General features: G+C 55.9%; 2 protein-coding genes across 2 annotated transcripts in view; both read left to right on the top strand.

Annotated features, from left to right (window-relative positions):
* The window catches only part of LOC142871489 (small ribosomal subunit protein uS14-like), a 399,345-nt gene that overhangs the window by 138,214 nt on the left and 243,476 nt on the right, over positions 1 to 17,655 (top strand). The gene's annotated exons all lie outside the window — the stretch shown is intronic.
* MMP14 (matrix metallopeptidase 14) lies at positions 1,091 to 11,239 on the top strand. Its single transcript, XM_012752718.2, has 10 exons — positions 1,091 to 1,552; positions 5,369 to 5,517; positions 5,781 to 5,903; positions 6,290 to 6,597; positions 7,114 to 7,275; positions 7,554 to 7,714; positions 7,905 to 8,043; positions 8,175 to 8,325; positions 8,785 to 8,900; positions 9,200 to 11,239. The coding sequence occupies exons 1-10, from the start codon at positions 1,445 to 1,447 to the stop codon at positions 9,529 to 9,531; spliced, it is 1,749 nt and encodes a 582-aa protein (XP_012608172.1). The 5' UTR covers positions 1,091 to 1,444; the 3' UTR covers positions 9,532 to 11,239.

Raw genomic sequence — 17,655 nt, 5'->3', positions numbered from 1 at the left:
AGCCTTCCATTTTATTGATCATGGCTCCTCCCATGAATTCCAGGGGCAAAGGGCCTTTGTTCCCATTCTGATACAGAGTAGGATAGTTCCCTAGTTCCCCAATCCCTTGACTTTCTGAAGTTTCCTACCTGACTTAATTTCTGTCCACCCTCCTTTATTCCTTCCCTTGCTTTCTTGCCCTCCTTCCCTCCCCCTACTACCTCCTTCCTCTCTAACCGACCAAATGCAATTTTTAAATCTTAGATTTTGCTGATGGTCGAGTTTTTTGTCTCCCACACTTTTCCTGCTTCTGTTGTGCTGCTTTTCTAGATCTGGTTCTCAACCTCTTATCTGTCTCCCTTTCTCACTGCCTGCCCTCCCCCTTCCCTGCATACCCCCCACCTTTTGTTCTCAGAGTCAAGTAAATCCCTGAAGGGGGTAGATTTTACTTTTTAAGGAATTGCCTCCATTTCCAGTGTAGAGGTGGAACTAAATCCCAAAGTCTTAACTCCCAGTCCCTTGTTTTCCAACAATTTCACCAAACTTGATTTGCTTTTCCCTATATTCCATGGCCTTGCACCCCTTTCCTGCCCAGCCAGTTCTAATTTAAGGAGTAGCCAGATTACAAACGACAATAATAAAAAGGAGCACATTAGTCTTTATACAAAGATGGACCCCCAGATCCAGTGTGGTTGTGAGGTTTGTTACAGTTTAGATTTTTTGGCAGTAGAGGGAAGGACAGAGATGGTTGTCTACAAGTCCCAGCAGATAATCCGCCAGCTTCTAATAAACTGGCCCCTTCTCCCAATCCAGGTCTCCTGGACATGGAAGACCCCACCACCACCACTATCCCAGACCCTGAGCTCCTTGTTGGCCCTAGGCACTGAGCCTCCTAGTACTTCCCACTCTGAGGTGAGACAAATGCTGAATACCAGAAGAATCAAGCCACCCAAAATATGCTTAGGTGGGAAAAGTCTCCCACATCCCGACCCCTGGATCCCCCTACAGCACACTGCTGTCGGCTGTGGCTTCAGCCCCTGCAGATGGCAGTCTGCACCACAGAACGGCAACTTAGGGGTTTTTGGAGGGTTTTTTTTTGTTTTTTTTCTCTAGCTCTTGGCTGTAATTGGATTCAGGCTGAAACAACCACGTCCCCAACCAGGAAAGGAGGCGGGGGCGGAGGAGAGGCTGTGGGAGAAGGGAGGGACCAAAGAAGAGAGAGAGAGAGGGATCCCGACCCAGTTCGCCGACTAAGCAGAAGAAAGCCCAAAAAACGGAAAAGAGGAGAAGAGCAAACAGGCACTTTCAAGAACAATCCTCTCAACTCCAAGGCGACTGCGCTCTAGGAATCCAAAATCAGTGCCTACAGAAGACAAAGGCGCCCCGAGCGAGTGGCGGCGCGACCCTAGGGCGTGGGCCCCGCCGCGGAGCCCGCACGGCCCCGCAGCCCCGACGGTCGCAAACCATGTCTCCCGCCCCACGACCCTCCCGCAGTCTCCTGCTCCCCCTGCTCACGCTCGGCACCGCACTCTCCTCCCTCGGCTCGGCCCAAAGCAGCAGCTTCAGCCCCGAAGTAAGTGAGCTCCTCCGGCCTTTCCCGGAGTCGCGCCCTCCCGGGAGGCGAGCCCGGGGTCTCCCTGGGGACGACCCCCATTCGGAGAGGAGGGATCTAGGCTGCTCGGGCCTGCAGGATCCATCCCGCTCCCCTTCTTTTTCCTCCTCTTCTCCAAACTTCCAAATCGATCCCAAATTTTGCCTGCCTTCAACCAACTCCCCTCACACTCTTCGCCGCCGACTCTTTCCCATTCCTTCCTTTCCTTGGAAGAACTTTACAGCTGGGACCGACTCCCTCCCCATTTCCCTTGGGCTCTGCGCTCAGCTTTGGGAGCCTGATAAACATTTGGATTCGGCTCAAACTCCGTGCTGTCCTGGTTCCTTATCATGTGCAAGAGTTTGTTGTTTCTTCAACTTTCCTGCTCTCCGGCGCTCTCCTGCCCGCGCTCGCCGCGAGCCGGGCTCAGCGCGCCCTCCGCTGGGCGCTTCAGCTGCTCGGGGCCCCCCACGCCTCGGCCTCCCCGGGCGGCCCAGGCCCTCCACCGATGCGTCTGCGGCCAGGTGGGGTAGAGGGTGGACGGCCGAGCGGCCCGGGCCCCCACCCCTCGTCCCCGAGAGGACTTCTCTGTGGCTCAGCCCGGGGCCCCGGCGTCTAGGGTCGCAGCGCCAGCGCGCTGGCCGCGTTTCCGTACACACAAAGCTCTCCTTGTGAGCCGATTGCTCGGCCTGGCCGCCGCCCCCACGTCCCCACCTCCGTCGGCGCCCTCGAGCCTTTCTTGTTGCTGTTGTTAATTGCTTTTTTGTGTTAATTGCAGGGAGACTGGGGGCGTCGCACGGGGAGTGGGGAGAGGGCCTAGCCCAGGGCGCCCTCACACGTCGCGACTGACGGGCGCCCCCCACCCCCACCCCTTCCCTGACGGTGGCCCACCGGGCCCAAGAGGAAGCCGCGTGGGAGTTGTCTGAGGAGGTTTTTCCTCTCTGTCTTTTATTTTGGGGTGAAGGTGGGAGACAGATTTAATGAGCTTCTTATTTTGGGCCATCCCAACCCACTCAGCCGGGCAAGGGCCCGGGTGCGGTCGGGAGGGGCCGGGAAGGGTCCAAGATGGGTCCAAGATGGGGGATGGGATCTGCATTTGGTTTCCTCTGCTCTGGTCCCATCCGGGGAGAAAACCTCTCTAGAAAGAATGCGCTCTCTCTGTCCCTGAAAGGATCTGGGGCTGAATGGAAAATTATGGCTCTGGCATTGGAGGTGGGAGACCCATTGCGGTGTGCTCAGAGACCAGTGAGAGTGAAAATCTGCCCTAGGGCTGGGGGCTAAACCTGACTGTCAGGGAGAAGAAGTCATCCTCTTCCCAGGCCTGGAGTCTTCATCTGAGGCCTGAAAAGGAGAGCCCCTAACAAAAGGAGCCTGGGCATCTGGGAGGCTGCCCACTGCCAACTTCACTGCCCTGCCTTTTTTCCCTCCCCTGCCCTGCTAGGCCCCCTAGGGGAGGGGCGGCAGCCCTGGCTCTGTTTTAAGTGGGTCATGGGCGGTCCCAGTGCCAGAACCACCATTTGCTTCTGGGCCATGTGAGGGTGGGAGCCAGAGGGAGGGAGGAACAGGCCCAGAGGATAGGATCCAGGGCCTGCCGGAGAGCTGGAGATGCCCCCACCCTGTTCAGAACTCCTAAGCAAGGTGGGAGGTGTTCCTTGACTTTCTCCTAGGGGAATACCTTGCATCTCTCACTCATCAAGACCAGGCCAGCCAACTGAGTTCTTTGACCCAACATAGTTGCTCCTTCTCCGGGCCAATCTGGAAGGAAAGCTGGTGTGGTGCAGGCCTCAGGCAGTTGGGTCCCTCCCACCAGGCCTCCAGAGTGCTGCACCAGCTCCAGGACAGCCCTGCCCTCCCCTCAGCCTGTCTGGCGCTGGGCCCTTCCTCCTACCCAGCCGCAGACACAAGAGTCCTCTCTTCTGTGGTTTCGACCTCATAGTCTCTGTAAGGGAAGAAACTTGCCTAGGCCTGGAGGAAGAGAGGGATGGGCATACTTCCTTTCCAGGGCTTGTGGCTCTCTTGACTCCCGGGAAGTCCCTTACTTGACTAAGCCTTCATTCTTCTTTATAGGGTATGGTGTGGAGGTTGTGGGTGTGAATATTTAGACCTGCCTACCTTCTTGAAGGACTTATGGGAGAGGGATTTATCCCTGAGCTCCTGGATATGGATTCCCAAGTCGTAAAAACAGCTGTTCCCCCACCAGGGGTCATAAGCTTGGGGTGTATGTGTTTATCCTACAGGTGAGGCTGGGGGCAAAGGGAGTTTCCTGCATACTTAGGCACAGGCCACAGCAGGCCTCCCCCAGGCACTGGCTGTGGCATCAGCCAGCACAGGTCAGGGCAAGCCTACAGCTCCCAAAGAGCAGCCTGGGACTGCAGCACCCTATCCTGCCTGGCTCCCCTCTAGTACACCAGAGGTTAAACTTCTCTCCTTCCTCTACCACTGAGGAGGGGTTCTCAGAGCCTCAGAGCTGGGTGGTACTAGGGCTGTTCTTGCCAAGCCTGTTGGCTGGGAAAAGGCTGGGTTGTTTACATCTGGGGCCCTAACTCCTGTCAACCTTGGGGGATCACTTCCCAGAACCATGTTGCAATTCTTGCCCCTATGGGCTCAGGTCCCCAGTCAGCTGCTCCTGAGTCACCCCCAACTCTCATGCAAGAGCACTGCTCCATCACCAGGGAAGGGCTACATGGAGATCCATCCTAATGACCTTGAATAGGGGATGCAGCACCCAACAGCAGCCTCTATCCCTCTCCCCTCTAAGCCCCTGTCCAGGGCAACCTGCAGCCCTTCTCTGGAATCCCTAAGAAGGCAAGTCTGGAGCAGAGACCAGAGCTGTCTGGGTAGTGTCTTCTTCTCATAAAAGAATCCAAGTATCTTCATTTTCCATGTATAACTTGGCCTATTTTACTTTTCAGTCTTTAGAAAAACACTCCATTGTTCTTACAATAAAGGCTGACATTCTCGTCAACAGGGCTTTGCAGTGTGTGTACCTTTTAATCAAACACCAAAAACCTAACTTTAAGGCAATATGCCAGCCTTTATACTATGAACAATTCACAACATATCTGAAATAAAATACAGTCACCAAGTCTCCCATACCACCTCCATCTCCCACTCCTAATGGGCCTTTAGGTCCCAAGCTGTAGATAGGTCAGATACTGCTTGGATAGGGACGGTGTAGGATTCTGGCTCTAGCTGGATCACACCTCTCACTACATCCAAAGGCCTCAGCTTCCCTTGTCAGCAGCAGCCTTAGCTCCAGCTTCTTTTCTGCCTTCCTTTCTAAAAAGATCCCAGCTGTAAGAGTCCTGGAGACATGGCACCCCTGTCCCAAAAGGGCTTCATGTCAGGCCCCAAAGTAGAGCCCTGTCAGCTTGTCACCACACTTCCCCACCCAACGTGGGCACAGCCCATTCCCAGGTGGCATGTACTGTAGGACTTTGTAAGAATGCTGACACAGAGGGGAAAGGTGCTGGAAGGAATCACAGCTCTGAGAAGACATCCCAGAACTCTATTAAACCACCAGGAGGGTCATCCTCAAGAGAGCTACAGCCAAAGTCTGGAGCTGTGGCTTCCCCAACCCTGGTTTGAGCCCACAGCCCCAAGGAGACAAGCCATATTGAGGCTTGGGCCAGAGTTCAGGACTAGCCTGGGAGTTCCTCCAGACCTGCCGCCAGAGCCGGGCTGGGAGCCCATTGCCCTTTCTTCTCCAAGCCAAGGCCATAGCCAAATACTGGGGGGAAACAGAGGGACCCTGTGGGCCAGATGGGGGTGCTCCAAGCTACGGCCCTTTCCCTACAGGCCTGGCTACAGCAGTATGGCTACCTGCCTCCTGGGGACCTACGTACCCACACACAGCGCTCACCCCAGTCACTCTCGGCTGCCATTGCTGCCATGCAGAGGTTCTACGGTTTGCGAGTGACAGGCAAGGCTGATGCAGACACCATGAAGTAAGTGCTAGACCGTGGCAGGAATTCTGCCCAGCACCCACTGACAGCACTGCGCACCAGAGAGGTTGCTACCTGAATGCCTGGCTCCTATCCCCGTACCTCATCCCCACATGCAGATCCCAGCCCCCTCACGTTCACGCTGACCTCCTAACCTGGCCTTCCCCACACGGACACACAGCAAGCCTCACCCAACACTGGCGCTGGAGACCTTTCTCTTCCATTCACTGCACTGACCCCAATCCTCACACCCCAACCCACCCCAGGGCCATGAGGCGCCCCCGATGTGGTGTTCCAGACAAGTTTGGGGCTGAGATCAAGGCCAATGTCCGAAGGAAGCGCTATGCCATCCAGGGCCTCAAATGGCAGCATAATGAGATCACTTTCTGGTGAGTCCAATAGGCAAGTGCCCTTTCTCACATCTGATTTCCCTTCCCTATCAGTTGTGCTTACGCAGAGACTCGGAGACCTCCTGCCCTACTCCCCTCTGTTCCTGGGAAGCATCCTTGGGAGTGGGGAGGAGCATGGCTCTGATCCTGGAGAGAGGTACCGCCATGGGGGTGTGCTCCAGTGCCACAGAGCCAAAGCCCAAGGGTCCCTAAGCCTTCAGTTCTCCAGGCAGAGACAGAGGCATCTGCGTGAAGCAGCGGCAGAAGCGGGGTCAGCACAGGTGGCTGGGCAGTTCAGTCAGACCTGGGAGAGTGCAGGCAAGGAGGATTTTGCCCCTTGTTATCCTAACACACCCCCATCCTCTCCCCACGTGGCTGGACCTCAGCATCCAGAATTACACCCCCAAAGTGGGCGAGTACGCCACATTCGAGGCCATTCGCAAGGCATTCCGTGTGTGGGAGAGTGCCACACCACTGCGCTTCCGCGAGGTGCCCTATGCCTACATCCGCGAGGGCCATGAGAAGCAGGCCGACATCATGATCTTCTTTGCCGAGGGCTTCCATGGCGACAGCACGCCCTTCGATGGCGAGGGCGGCTTCCTGGCCCACGCCTACTTTCCGGGCCCCAACATTGGAGGGGACACCCACTTTGACTCTGCTGAGCCGTGGACTGTCCGGAATGAGGATGTGAATGGTGAGCGAGGCAGCCCTGGGACTTACTCTGGGGAGAGTCAGCAGTCACTTGTAGGGGGGTGCTCTCCCTCCTCCCAAATTCTCAGGGCTAGAAGGGACTGCAGAGATCTCCTGCTCTGACTTCCGACAAAAGCAAGAATTCTGTTCTAAGCGATTTCTATCTGGCCCCTTCTCTCACCCACTGACTGGCTCTCCAGTCAGAATTCACGGCATCCTCGTCACCCACTTTTCCAGGCAAATGTCATGTCTAGTTCCTGAGAGAAATAGGCCCAGAGAAGGCCTCAGCTTCCCTTAACACTGGTCGTCTTGGGTTGGGACTCTGCCCCAGAGCACTCTCTCAGCTCCACCCACGGGAGGTCTTTGTGCCTTAAATGCCAAATAGAAAGCTGGACCTCAGGATTCCGCCGCTTTGGGTGGAAAACATGACTTGGATGTGAAACTGAAGCCTCTGTGGGAGAAGCAGGGAGCCCGAGGGAAGGGGCCCAGGTTGCCATCCTAACTGTCCCTGTCCCTCCAGGGAATGACATCTTCCTGGTGGCTGTGCACGAGTTGGGCCACGCCCTGGGCCTCGAGCATTCCAGTGACCCCTCCGCCATCATGGCACCCTTTTACCAGTGGATGGAAACGGAGAACTTCGTGCTTCCCGATGACGACCGCCGGGGCATCCAGCAACTTTATGGCACGTAATCCAAGCCCACTCTGCTCCTTTCTCTGTTCCTTATCCCCGCCTGGCCTGCGCATTCCCCCTCCCTCGTGCCCTACAGTGTCTGCACTTCACCTGACCCTCCCTTCCTCAGCTCCCACTTTCCATCCCACCTTCTGTGTCACCTCCTGGATTGCTTCTGTCTTCCCCAGAGGCCCATCACACCTTTCCAAGGGTGTTATCTGCCCATCTGTCCGTCCTTCCCTTTCCTACCCCGCCTAAGTCTGAAGTGCCCCTTGTGTTCTCTGCCCCAGGGAGTGAGTCAGGATCTCCCACCAAGATGCCCCCTCAACCCAGGACCACCTCCCGGCCCTCTGTCCCCGATAAACCCAAAAACCCCACCTATGGGCCCAACATCTGTGATGGGAACTTTGACACCGTGGCTGTACTCCGAGGGGAGATGTTTGTCTTCAAGGTGAGAGGAAGAAATGGGCTGGTTTGGGGGGCAAAAGGGATCTATGGTTGGAAGGCTGCTGGAAACAACAATAGGAGGACTAAAAACTAAAATCTAGACAAAGGGCAGTGGAGAGGCCTTGGGGACTGGGCCAGAAGTCTAAGCTACGGGACATAATGTACTCACTCTTCCTGTGTTGACTGGCTTCCAGGAGCGCTGGTTCTGGCGGGTGAGGAATAACCAGGTGATGGATGGATACCCCATGCCCATTGGCCAGTTCTGGCGAGGCCTGCCCGCGTCCATCAACACTGCCTATGAGAGGAAGGATGGCAAATTTGTCTTCTTCAAAGGTAACCAGGCACTGCACGTTAGTGTTTGGGAGTGGAGAGGGTCCTCCTGGAAGAGCTGATTCCATTTGACTCCTTCACAGACCCTAGAGCCCAAGTTGAACCCAGATCCTGCCCTTCTCTGTCCTCTTCAGGAGACAAGCATTGGGTTTTTGACGAGGCCTCCCTGGAACCTGGCTACCCCAAGCACATCAAGGAGCTGGGCCGAGGACTGCCTACTGACAAGATTGATGCTGCTCTCTTCTGGATGCCCAACGGGAAGACCTACTTCTTCCGGGGAAACAAGTAAGACCTAAAGCCCTTAACCCCAGGCCTCCTTCCTCAGAAACCACCACTACCACCCCAAATTCCCTCAATCTGGAGAAAGGTCCCCTTTAGCCCCAAGAAATTTCCCTGGAGAAGGAGCTGGCTGAGCCTCTGCTGTCGCCTAGCAACAGGCAGCCTCCTTTGAGCACTGTGTGAGTGGGATGTGACCGGGTCACCATTTCAGACCTGGTCATTTGACGCCTCCTGCCCCCAGCAGCCAGGCACTGTCATTAAGGGCTGCTGGTGGCTCTCTGCAGCCTGGGCCCTCCCTTCCACCCCCACCTTCCGCCACTTTCAGCAGTAGGTCCTCATTACTCAAACCCTGCCTCCCACCCTAGCCACAGCTACCCCTGCTCACCATTGAAGTCAGCCCTGGGTCCTGCTGGCCTCTGAGGACATGCCCAGCGTCCAACCACTTTCCCTTCCCCCCACCCCCAGGTACTACCGATTCAACGAGGAGCTCAGAGCAGTGGACAGCGAGTACCCCAAAAACATCAAAGTCTGGGAAGGAATCCCTGAGTCTCCCAAAGGGTCATTCATGGGCAGCGATGAAGGTGAGAGGGGCAAGGGGGGCGTCCACGAGAGGAGGGTGGAATAGGAAGTTAAGGAAGAGCAGGGGGAAGGACTGAGGGTGTCCTGAGGAAAGCAGTGACAGTGATAACAGCAGGCGGGTCCTTACCCACATGCCCTGCACTTAGCACTGGGCTGAGGAAATCAGCCGAGGAAGTGACTCGAGCCCTCACACTAACAGAGTTGCTTTTGCACCTCTTCTGGCCCTTCTCGGGGTCCTCTCTTACACCTGCTCCGCCTTGTCTCGTGGCTTCCTGACCACCGTCTCGCCGGCCTCCTGCAGTCTTCACTTACTTCTACAAGGGGAACAAATACTGGAAATTCAACAACCAGAAGCTGAAGGTAGAGCCGGGCTACCCCAAGTCAGCCCTGCGGGACTGGATGGGCTGCCCATCAGGGGGCCGGCCGGACGAGGGGACTGAGGAGGAGACAGAGGTGATCATCATCGAGGTGGACGAGGAGGGCAGCGGGGCAGTGAGCGCGGCGGCCGTGGTGCTGCCTGTGCTGCTGCTGCTCCTGGTGCTGGCGGTAGGCCTCGCGGTCTTCTTCTTCAGACGCCACGGGACCCCCAAGCGACTGCTCTACTGCCAGCGTTCCCTGCTAGACAAGGTCTGACCCCCACCGCCGGCCCGCCCACTCCTACCACAAGGACTGTGCCTCCGAAGGCCAGTGGCAGCAGGTGGTGGTGGGTGGGCTGCTCCCACGTCCCGAGCCCCCTCCCCCCAGCCTCCCGTCTTCTCTCTGTCCCCTGGCTGGCCTCTCCCACCCTCACCCCTGGCATTGCGTCTTCCCTAGTTGGGTCCTCTGAGGGCTGAGCAGGAGGGCGCCCCTTCCAGGCTCTGCCCCTCGGGGGAACCCCATAGCTTGGTGTGCGTCCAGCCCCGTCTGAATGTCTTGGGGGCTCTGCACTTGAAGGCAGGACCCTCAGACCTCGCTGGTAAAGGTCAAATGGGGTCATCTGCTCCTTTTCCATCCCCTGACATACTTTAAACCTCTGAACTCTGACCTCAGGAGGATCTGGGCACTCCAGCCCGGAAAGCCCCAGGTGTACCCAATTGGCAGCCTCCCACTACTCTTTCTGGCTAAAAGGAATCTAATCTTCTTGGGGGTGGAGACCCTGAGAAGGGTGAGGGTGTGGGACTGCCCAGCCACCCTGAGACCATGGGAGGAAAACTCAGACAGGGTCTTCGTTGCGTGGTTGGTCAAGTTCCTCAAAGATCTGCCTCTACTTTGCCTACCCCGGAGAACTTCCAAGGAAGGAGCCTGAGCCATTAAGGACTAAAGTGGAGCTGAAGAAAGCTGTAGCAGCCCTACCCCTCTCGAATGTTAGCCTTGGATGGGGCTTTCTCAGTTGGAAGAGCTGAAACCAGGGGCGCAGCTACCAGGGTGGGGTGGGGCCCAGGAGAGAGGCCTGGGTCAGAGCCCTGGGGGTGAGCCTGAAAGCCACAGAGAAGGGACCTTGTTCAAACGCAGGTAGCTGGGGCTGGGACCCAAGGACAGAGCAGCCAGAGGGGACAGGATAGGACCAAAAGGGGAAATGAGGAAGTGCAGCAGCAGTGAACAGGTGGGGGCGGGGCAGGCCAGGCCAAGCCAAGCCAAGCAAGGTGCGCAGGGTGGGCCGTGGTGTCCGGGGCAGACAAGCTGTTTGGAGCTCTCAGGAAGGGCCCTGAGGAAGGCTCACTTGCTGCTCTTGGTCCCTGTCCTTGCTGACCAAGTAGCAGGGTGGGAAGGGTGGGCAGGGCAGAGAAAGGAGCAGAGGGCATGCATGCAGGGACTGGGTACTCGGGGCCCTCATGGGGGAGGCCCCCAGAGGCCTGGTGGTGCCCAGTCTCAGCCTGCCTGGTCCTCTGTGAGGGGCAGGAGCCTGGTTAGGCCCACACTCCCTGATGCCACACAGCTCGGCCTGCCCTCCCTCTTCCCACCCAGCCCGCCCATTTGAAGTCTCCTTCGGCCACCAAAGGTGGTGGTCACGGTACTGGGGACTTGGGAGAGTGAGACCCTGTGGAGGCAGCGAGAGGAAAGGGACGTCAGGGGGGTGGGGCATGGGGTGGGGAAATGGGGTGAACGGTGCTGGCAGTTCGGCTAAATTTCTGTCTTGTTTGTTTTTTTATTTTGTTTAATGTATATTTTTATTATAATTATTATATATGAATTCCATTCAAATCGTTCCTTTTTGTTAACAAGGGGCATGGGTAGGGGTGGGGGCGGGGGGGCAGAGGCATCTGACCCCAGGAACCTGCAGGGCGGGGCTGGGTCGGTGCCCTCTGAGGACATTTTTGATCTTGTTCAACCTTTCCACAAAGAATAAACTGTGTTTCACATCTGTGTGGCTGCAGTTCTGTCTAGGGGTGAATGGGAAGTGGTTGAGAGGGGGCTGGGAAGCGGCTGGTGTGCTTGATGAGCAGCGCTTTTCCATGAGGTGGAATTTGGTATTTTACATAAAGGAATATGTTTATTCTTAGCAGACTGAAGGGAGTCAGGGGCCAGGGTTGGGAGCAGGGTATACCTCACTGGGGCAGGAGAGTGGCTGACAGAGCCCAGCTGCTCATCCTGGCTTCAAAGGCTACCTTTGAGACCCAAGGCTCAAAGACAAGAGGAAGTGGTCAAGCCAAGGCCATTGGAAAATGTTCCTAAATTGCATTACCCTGTCGTGTGACCTGGCCACAGAGCTAGGTTTCCTCATGCCTCTCTGCCTGAGGCGGAGAGATTCCCATGATCATATGGGGCTCCGCTAAGAGCGAAAGGGCGAAAGGAAATGAGGGGGAAAGAGAGAAAGATGCTGCCTCATGGCCTTTTAGGAGCAGCCCGTCTCTAGCAAAACAGATCTCACCCCACTTGCCCAGGAGAGCCAGGATGGTCAGTTTAGAAGGGCAGAATAACAAGGCTTTGTTTCCTCCTTCCTTACAAACTGCTGCCCCAGACAGGGTTCCCAGGCTGTCTACCCACCCTTCCTCCAAAACCAGCTCGGTGCTGAGTCAGCTCAGCTGGGGGAGAGCTGGCCCCTCTCTCTGCCCCCTTCCCTTCCTGCCTCACAGCCCTGGCCTTGTCTATGCCGGTCAGTCTACCCAGCTGCAGTTCAGGGCTGGTTAGTGTGATTGCTTTGGCAGAAGGGGTACCCCACCTTCCTGCCAGCCAGGAACCCTGACCCTAAGCCTGGTCTTCTGCACCTTTCCTGCCAACAGCTGTTTGGCAGGGTCTGTGTGTCTCAGTGGAATTGGACAGCACCTCCCCACCACACTTACCTGCGGGGATAAGACGCTGAGAAGGTGGCAAGGGGAAGTCAGGGGCGTCTGGGGCTGATGGGGCCAGTGCGTGTGGCAAGGAACTCAAAGATGAGCTCATGGCCCCTTTGTGTTTTTGTGGTCCACATCTGGATGCAATTACAGATGTTATCCAGTGGGAGTTTTGCAAAACACAGCTGGAGCCAGTAGAGGAGCCTGGGGAGGGGGGACTGCCAGAGGGAAGAGGAGGGGAGCCTGGGGCTCCCGCGCTGGAGTGCGGTTTCCCCATCACGAGGAAATTGTTTGGCCCTGATTCTGGAATCACAAGATGCTCTCTGGAGCCAAGGGGGAGAGATGGGAATGGAGGACCAGAGACAAAGGGGGAAGAGGTGGAAGATGGGCTTCATGAGCAGGGAGGGTTGCAGGGTGGAGGCTGCAGGGTCCCGTGCCTCTGACGTGCTGGAGCCTGCCCAACCCACTCCAGTGACAGTGCCCAGCGACCCTGGGAGGTGCCTCAGTGATCACAAGGCCCCACTGAGGGAGCTGCCAGGTCAGGCTGGGGTGAGGGGAGAGCAGAGGGCCCTGTGGCTTCCAAGAGACCTGCACACTTTGCTTCCACTGGCCCTACCCTGATTTGTCTGTTGGGCCTGACCCAGTTTCTATGGTTCCAAGTTCCTTTATTCGAAAGCAGCACATGTGAGTTGGAGCAGCCAGGAGGGAGCCAAGGGGAATCTGCAAGGAGGTTTGGGCAGAACCCAGGAAAGCTGGTGCTAGGAGACGCTGGACTGGAGGCAAGGGCCAAGGAGGAGCGGTACCCTGCCCACTCCTGAACCCCACACTTTTGGAGGGCGGCCATGGACTCCCTTGTCATCTCCTCACCTTCTCCAGGGCTCTTGCCACCAACTGGGCCCATGCCTCCAAGGCTGCCAGCCAGGCGCTGGGTCAGCGGCTGGGAAGGGAAAGGAGGACTGGGCAGAGTGACACCCGCACACTCTCTGGCTAGTTTTGCTGGTCTTCCCTGTTTCTCCCCCAGCGCCCCCTCTGACCGCAATCTGACAGACTTCCCAGTTCTCTCTTCCCCTCTGTATCCCTCCTTCCCCTTCCAGCGATGGGAAACTAACATTTGCTGAGGGCCTTACAACACATGATGATAACACAGGCACTAACATTGCCCCCATTTTGCAGATGAGGGAACCGAGGCCCACAAAGATCACTGATTTATTCAAGGTCACAGCTTGTTAGTCCACATTTAAAACTCAGGTCTGTCTGACTTTTTTTTATCCCCTGTACAGGCATTTCCTGGCAGTGTCTTGGGTGTCTCTTCCAGTGTGGACCCTGTGTAGCTGGGCGTCTTTGCCATAGCGTGTGTTCTGGGGATCTGTCGGCACTCACGTGCTTGCTCACTGTGCCTCGTGGCAGCAGCAGCACAGGGGGCAGGAGGTCAGGGGAGAGGGTTCTTCCTCAGGAGCCCACTTTGCGAGGCCATCACCTCCCTTTTGGGGGGCAGAAGTGTCACTCTGAGGGAACAAAGGTGGCACCAAGACCCAGAGAAAGGGACTCAGTGAGACAATGGGTGGGGGCAAAAGGGCTGTGCACAAGGGCCTGGGGGGAGGCGGAGGCCTTCGAGGGTGGTGCCCAATCCCTAAGGCCCAAGGAAACCCCAGCCAACACCGCTCTGTTGTCCTGCAGCTCCTGTACCCTCTTCCTACCCAGGCCCCCAAATCTGAGTTCACCTCCTTTAGGAGATCAAGTCTGCACACACAGCCCGACCCCTGGGGGTTTCTGCCTCCCCATCAGACAGTCTTGAGAAACTGGGGAGACCAGAAGCAGCCTGTGAGGGGGCTGGAAGGGAGGCAGGCCTGACTGGCCACAAGCCACCTTCCAAATGAGCTCACACACATACTTTCCACCCTGGCCCAGGGCCGATGGCTCAGCTCCTTCCAGGCCAGCCTTCCCCAGCCAGGCCCAGCCCCCTCTGTCCTCCTCTGCCACCAGTCCTCGCCCCAGGGGTTCCACAGCAAGATCATCGGGTACCCCAGGCCAGGGCTGTCACCCAAGAAGCAGCTTCCTCTGCCTCCATGCTGAGGCCAGATGCCCCCAGAGTCCCTTATTCCTTAGTCACTGGGGCCTTCGTGGCTTAGAGGGGGAGGAGACCAGCTCCCTGCCCCCAAAGATCCACACCTGGGTAGGGAGGGACAGTGGAGGGGACAGAAGGGGTGGCAACACTGTGGTAAATGGGAGGAAGGGCTTCCTTTGAGTGCCTGAAGTAGCTCATTGACTCAGGGACCAGGCCAGGTCTGGGAGCTGCCTCACCATGGGTCACATCCTGCTCACTCACTCAATTTCCCGCTAGGAGCACTTCCCTGACTTGGGGCAGGATGGGGTCTGGTTGGGGCAAGGCCAGGCTGACCACAGAGCAGGGAAACGACTGGTGCCCCAGAAGGCCTAGCGGACTCACACACACGTGACAGGCTCCAGTTCACTTTAATTCGTGCTGTTCAGAGACATTGCCCTTCACCTGGCTTCCAGAGACATGCAGCACCAGGCCAGAGGGCAAGATCAATCCCCCAAAATGCTCTCCTCGCCCATTCAGTGCCTGACTCTGTGCTGGGAGCATGCGCTGCCCGGACTGTATACCCTGGGTCCAATAATGTCTCCTGAGTTTCTGTGGGTTAGGAGATTCAGACACAGCAGGCAACTCTTCCCATTTTGGACTCTAGAATTATGGCCACTGTGAGTGAGTGACACATCTGTTGCCCTCCTATGCCAGGCACTGAAGGTACAGTTCTATCAAGGAATTACTATAATCCATAATAATACTGTCCCCATCAGAGCCACTGGACAAACACATTCTGTCCTCACTTTTCTCACAAAAGGGTAAGATGATGCTAGGCACACAGGAGACACTCAATAAAAGTTCGCTGGATTGAACTGCCAGTGGCAGCTGTGATTATATAAGTATTGTATGCATAAGTACTGACCACATAAGATAACAATTCATTGAGCTGGCCAGGCATGGCTGCTCAGGCCTGTAATCCCAGCACTTTGGGAAGCGGAGGCGGGAGGATCTCTTGATGTGAGGAGTTTCGGACCAGCCTAAGCAAGAGCGACACCCCATCTCTACAAAAGATAGAAAAATTAGCAGGGTGTGGCGACACACACTGTAGTCCCAGCTACTTGGGAGCCTGAGGCCGGAGTATCGCTGGAGCCCAGGAGTTCGAGATTGCAGTGAGCTATGATGATGCACAGAGTGAGACTCTGACTCAACAAAAAAATTGAACTGTACACTTAAGTGCACACTGTGAACTTCACTGTATATTTTACCTCAATCTTTAAAAGGTTAAAAGAAAAGAAAGAAAAATATATTGAGGTAAAGAGGTTCATAGCCCCTGAATCCCCACTTTGGCCCTATAGGCCGTCCTCCCTCCCTGTTGGGTGTCAGCCTTCCAACCCCAGCCTGCCCTTAATCTGAGAGTGGTTGGTTTCAGGTTGTGTTGACCCAGGTCTTCTGGAAATACCAAGCTTTCAAGTTGCGTGCCTGCCCAGCCTGCACCTAGAGGCTGGAGGGCTCTGTGGGAAGGTCTCTTCCCTACGCCGCTCTGAGTTCCCTACCAGATGTCCCCAACTCTCTCCTCTGCCCTACTGGCTGTGCTCCAGAGGTGCCCCCACCTCATCCCTGCACAAGACCGCATGTAAGTTCTGAGTGGAGGAAAGCAGGGGAAAGGACCTAGAGGAACACCCACCGAACTCTCTCTGGCTGGGCCCACGCTCCCTCTACAGCAGAGACCAACTGGGCAGGGTTTGCAAGTTGGTGGCGCCCCCTTGTGGTGAGTGTTGGGACTGCAAATGAACCCGGAGAACTCCGAGAGGCAGGGGCAAGGCCGGCCCCGCCGGGGCCACGGATACTGTCCCTTCCGCTTTTCCACTTTTCATGTTTCCACCATGGACACCTGTACTTAAAGGGGTGGGACTCTGGGCGAGACAGGCAGACAAGCCGTTCTTAGCCTTCCTGCTGCGGAGAGGGAAGAGTCAGAGTTTCCGTCTCTGCCCCCGTGCGGGGGTTGGTGGGCAGCCTTCACTGACTCCAGGAAGGGAGCGGGAGTGAGGCGGGTGAGGGACCCAGGCCCGCGGGAGGGAGGAAGGGAGGCACCTCTATGCCCTGTCCTCAGAGCCCCTCTGAGTTGTCACACTGCCCCCCTGTGGACGCCTCAAACACTGATCGCTCCAGGAAGCCTGTCCCCAGGCCCGAGGGTAGGAGTCCAGGGGAGGCTGTGTCCTCCTGGACCACAGAATGCTGCCACAGGACTTCCCTTTGGCCAAAGCAAGCAAGCCTTTTGTCCCCTTTATTTAGGAGTGGGACATTTCTGTGCCGATTCCATTAGGTCTTTGGAGATCGTACCTAGGCCTCCTGGGGAGCCTCTAACCTGCGCCCACCCTTCTGTCTCCCCACCCTGGGGCCAGAAGAATCCTTTGGTGGTTCTAGTCTCACATTTCTAATTTTGTAGTTTAAAAAAATTCCTGTAGGCCGGGCGCGGTGGCTCACGCCTGTAATCCTAGCTCTCTGGGAGGCCGAGGCGGGCGGATTGCTCGAGGTCAGGAGTTCGAAATCAGCCTGAGCAAGAGCGAGACCCCGTCTCTACTATAAATAGAAAGAAATTAATTGGCCAACTAATATATACAAAAAATTAGCCAGGCATGGTGGTGCATGCCTGTAGTCCCAGCTACTCAGGAGGCTGAGGCAGGAGGATTGCTTGAGCCAGGAGTTTGAGGTTGCTGTGAGCTAGGCTGACGCCACGGCACTCACTCTAGCCTGGGCAACAAAGTGAGACTCTGTCTCAAAAAAAAAAAAAAAAAAAAAAAAATTCCTGTAGGTATCTTGTAAATAGCACTATAGTATCATGTTGTTTGTGCTAAAAGTTTGTATTTATTAAATGTAAATAAAGTATTTTCAAAACCATCTTAGTATTTCCTAATTTTGTAATATACCAGAGGCCCCAAAACGGACATGATTGAGTCACTTCTAACCTCCAAGAGGTGTTTCCACCCCACATAAGAACTTGAACTGCACCTCATTTGCTTCCAAGGCACAAGGAAACTAGTTCTCAAAACCATATGGTGGGGCCTTCAACTCTCTCCCTTCAAACATAGAGGTTTCCCCATGTTGAAAAGCTCTCTCCTGGATACTGCTGCAGTCCCCAGTTATTTCCTCCATTTTTTTCCTTTTCTCCCAAGCCAAAGTTGTTTTTTTTGTTTTTTTTTTTTTGAGACAGAGTCTCACTTTGTTGTCCAGGCTAGAGTGAGTGCCGTGGCATCAGCCTAACTCACAGCAACCTCAAACTCCTGAGCTCAAGCAGTCCTCCTGCTTCAGCCTCCCGAGTAGCTGAGACTACAGGCATGCACCACCATGCTTGGCTAATTTTTTCTCTACATATATGAGTTGGCCAATTAATTTCTTTCTATTTATAGTAGAGACGGGGGTCTCGCTCTTGCTCAGTCTGGTTTCTAACTCCTGACCTTG

The sequence above is a fragment of the Microcebus murinus genome, chromosome 6 (assembly GCF_040939455.1).
Source record: "Microcebus murinus isolate Inina chromosome 6, M.murinus_Inina_mat1.0, whole genome shotgun sequence".
NCBI lineage: Eukaryota > Metazoa > Chordata > Mammalia > Primates > Cheirogaleidae > Microcebus > Microcebus murinus.
The sequence above is the reverse complement of the archived record's forward strand: the minus strand, read 5'-3'. Positions and strand labels throughout refer to the sequence as shown.

Bases quoted from the DNA above. Each gene is read 5' to 3' on its own strand.
- MMP14 (XM_012752718.2), top strand. From the start codon at position 1,445: ATGTCTCCCGCCCCACGACCCTCCCGCAGTCTCCTGCTCCCCCTGCTC. The intron at 5,904-6,289 runs GTGAGTCCAATA...GCTGGACCTCAG, and splicing joins CATAATGAGATCACTTTCTG to CATCCAGAATTACACCCCCA. The intron at 8,326-8,784 runs GTAAGACCTAAA...CCCCACCCCCAG, and splicing joins TACTTCTTCCGGGGAAACAA to GTACTACCGATTCAACGAGG.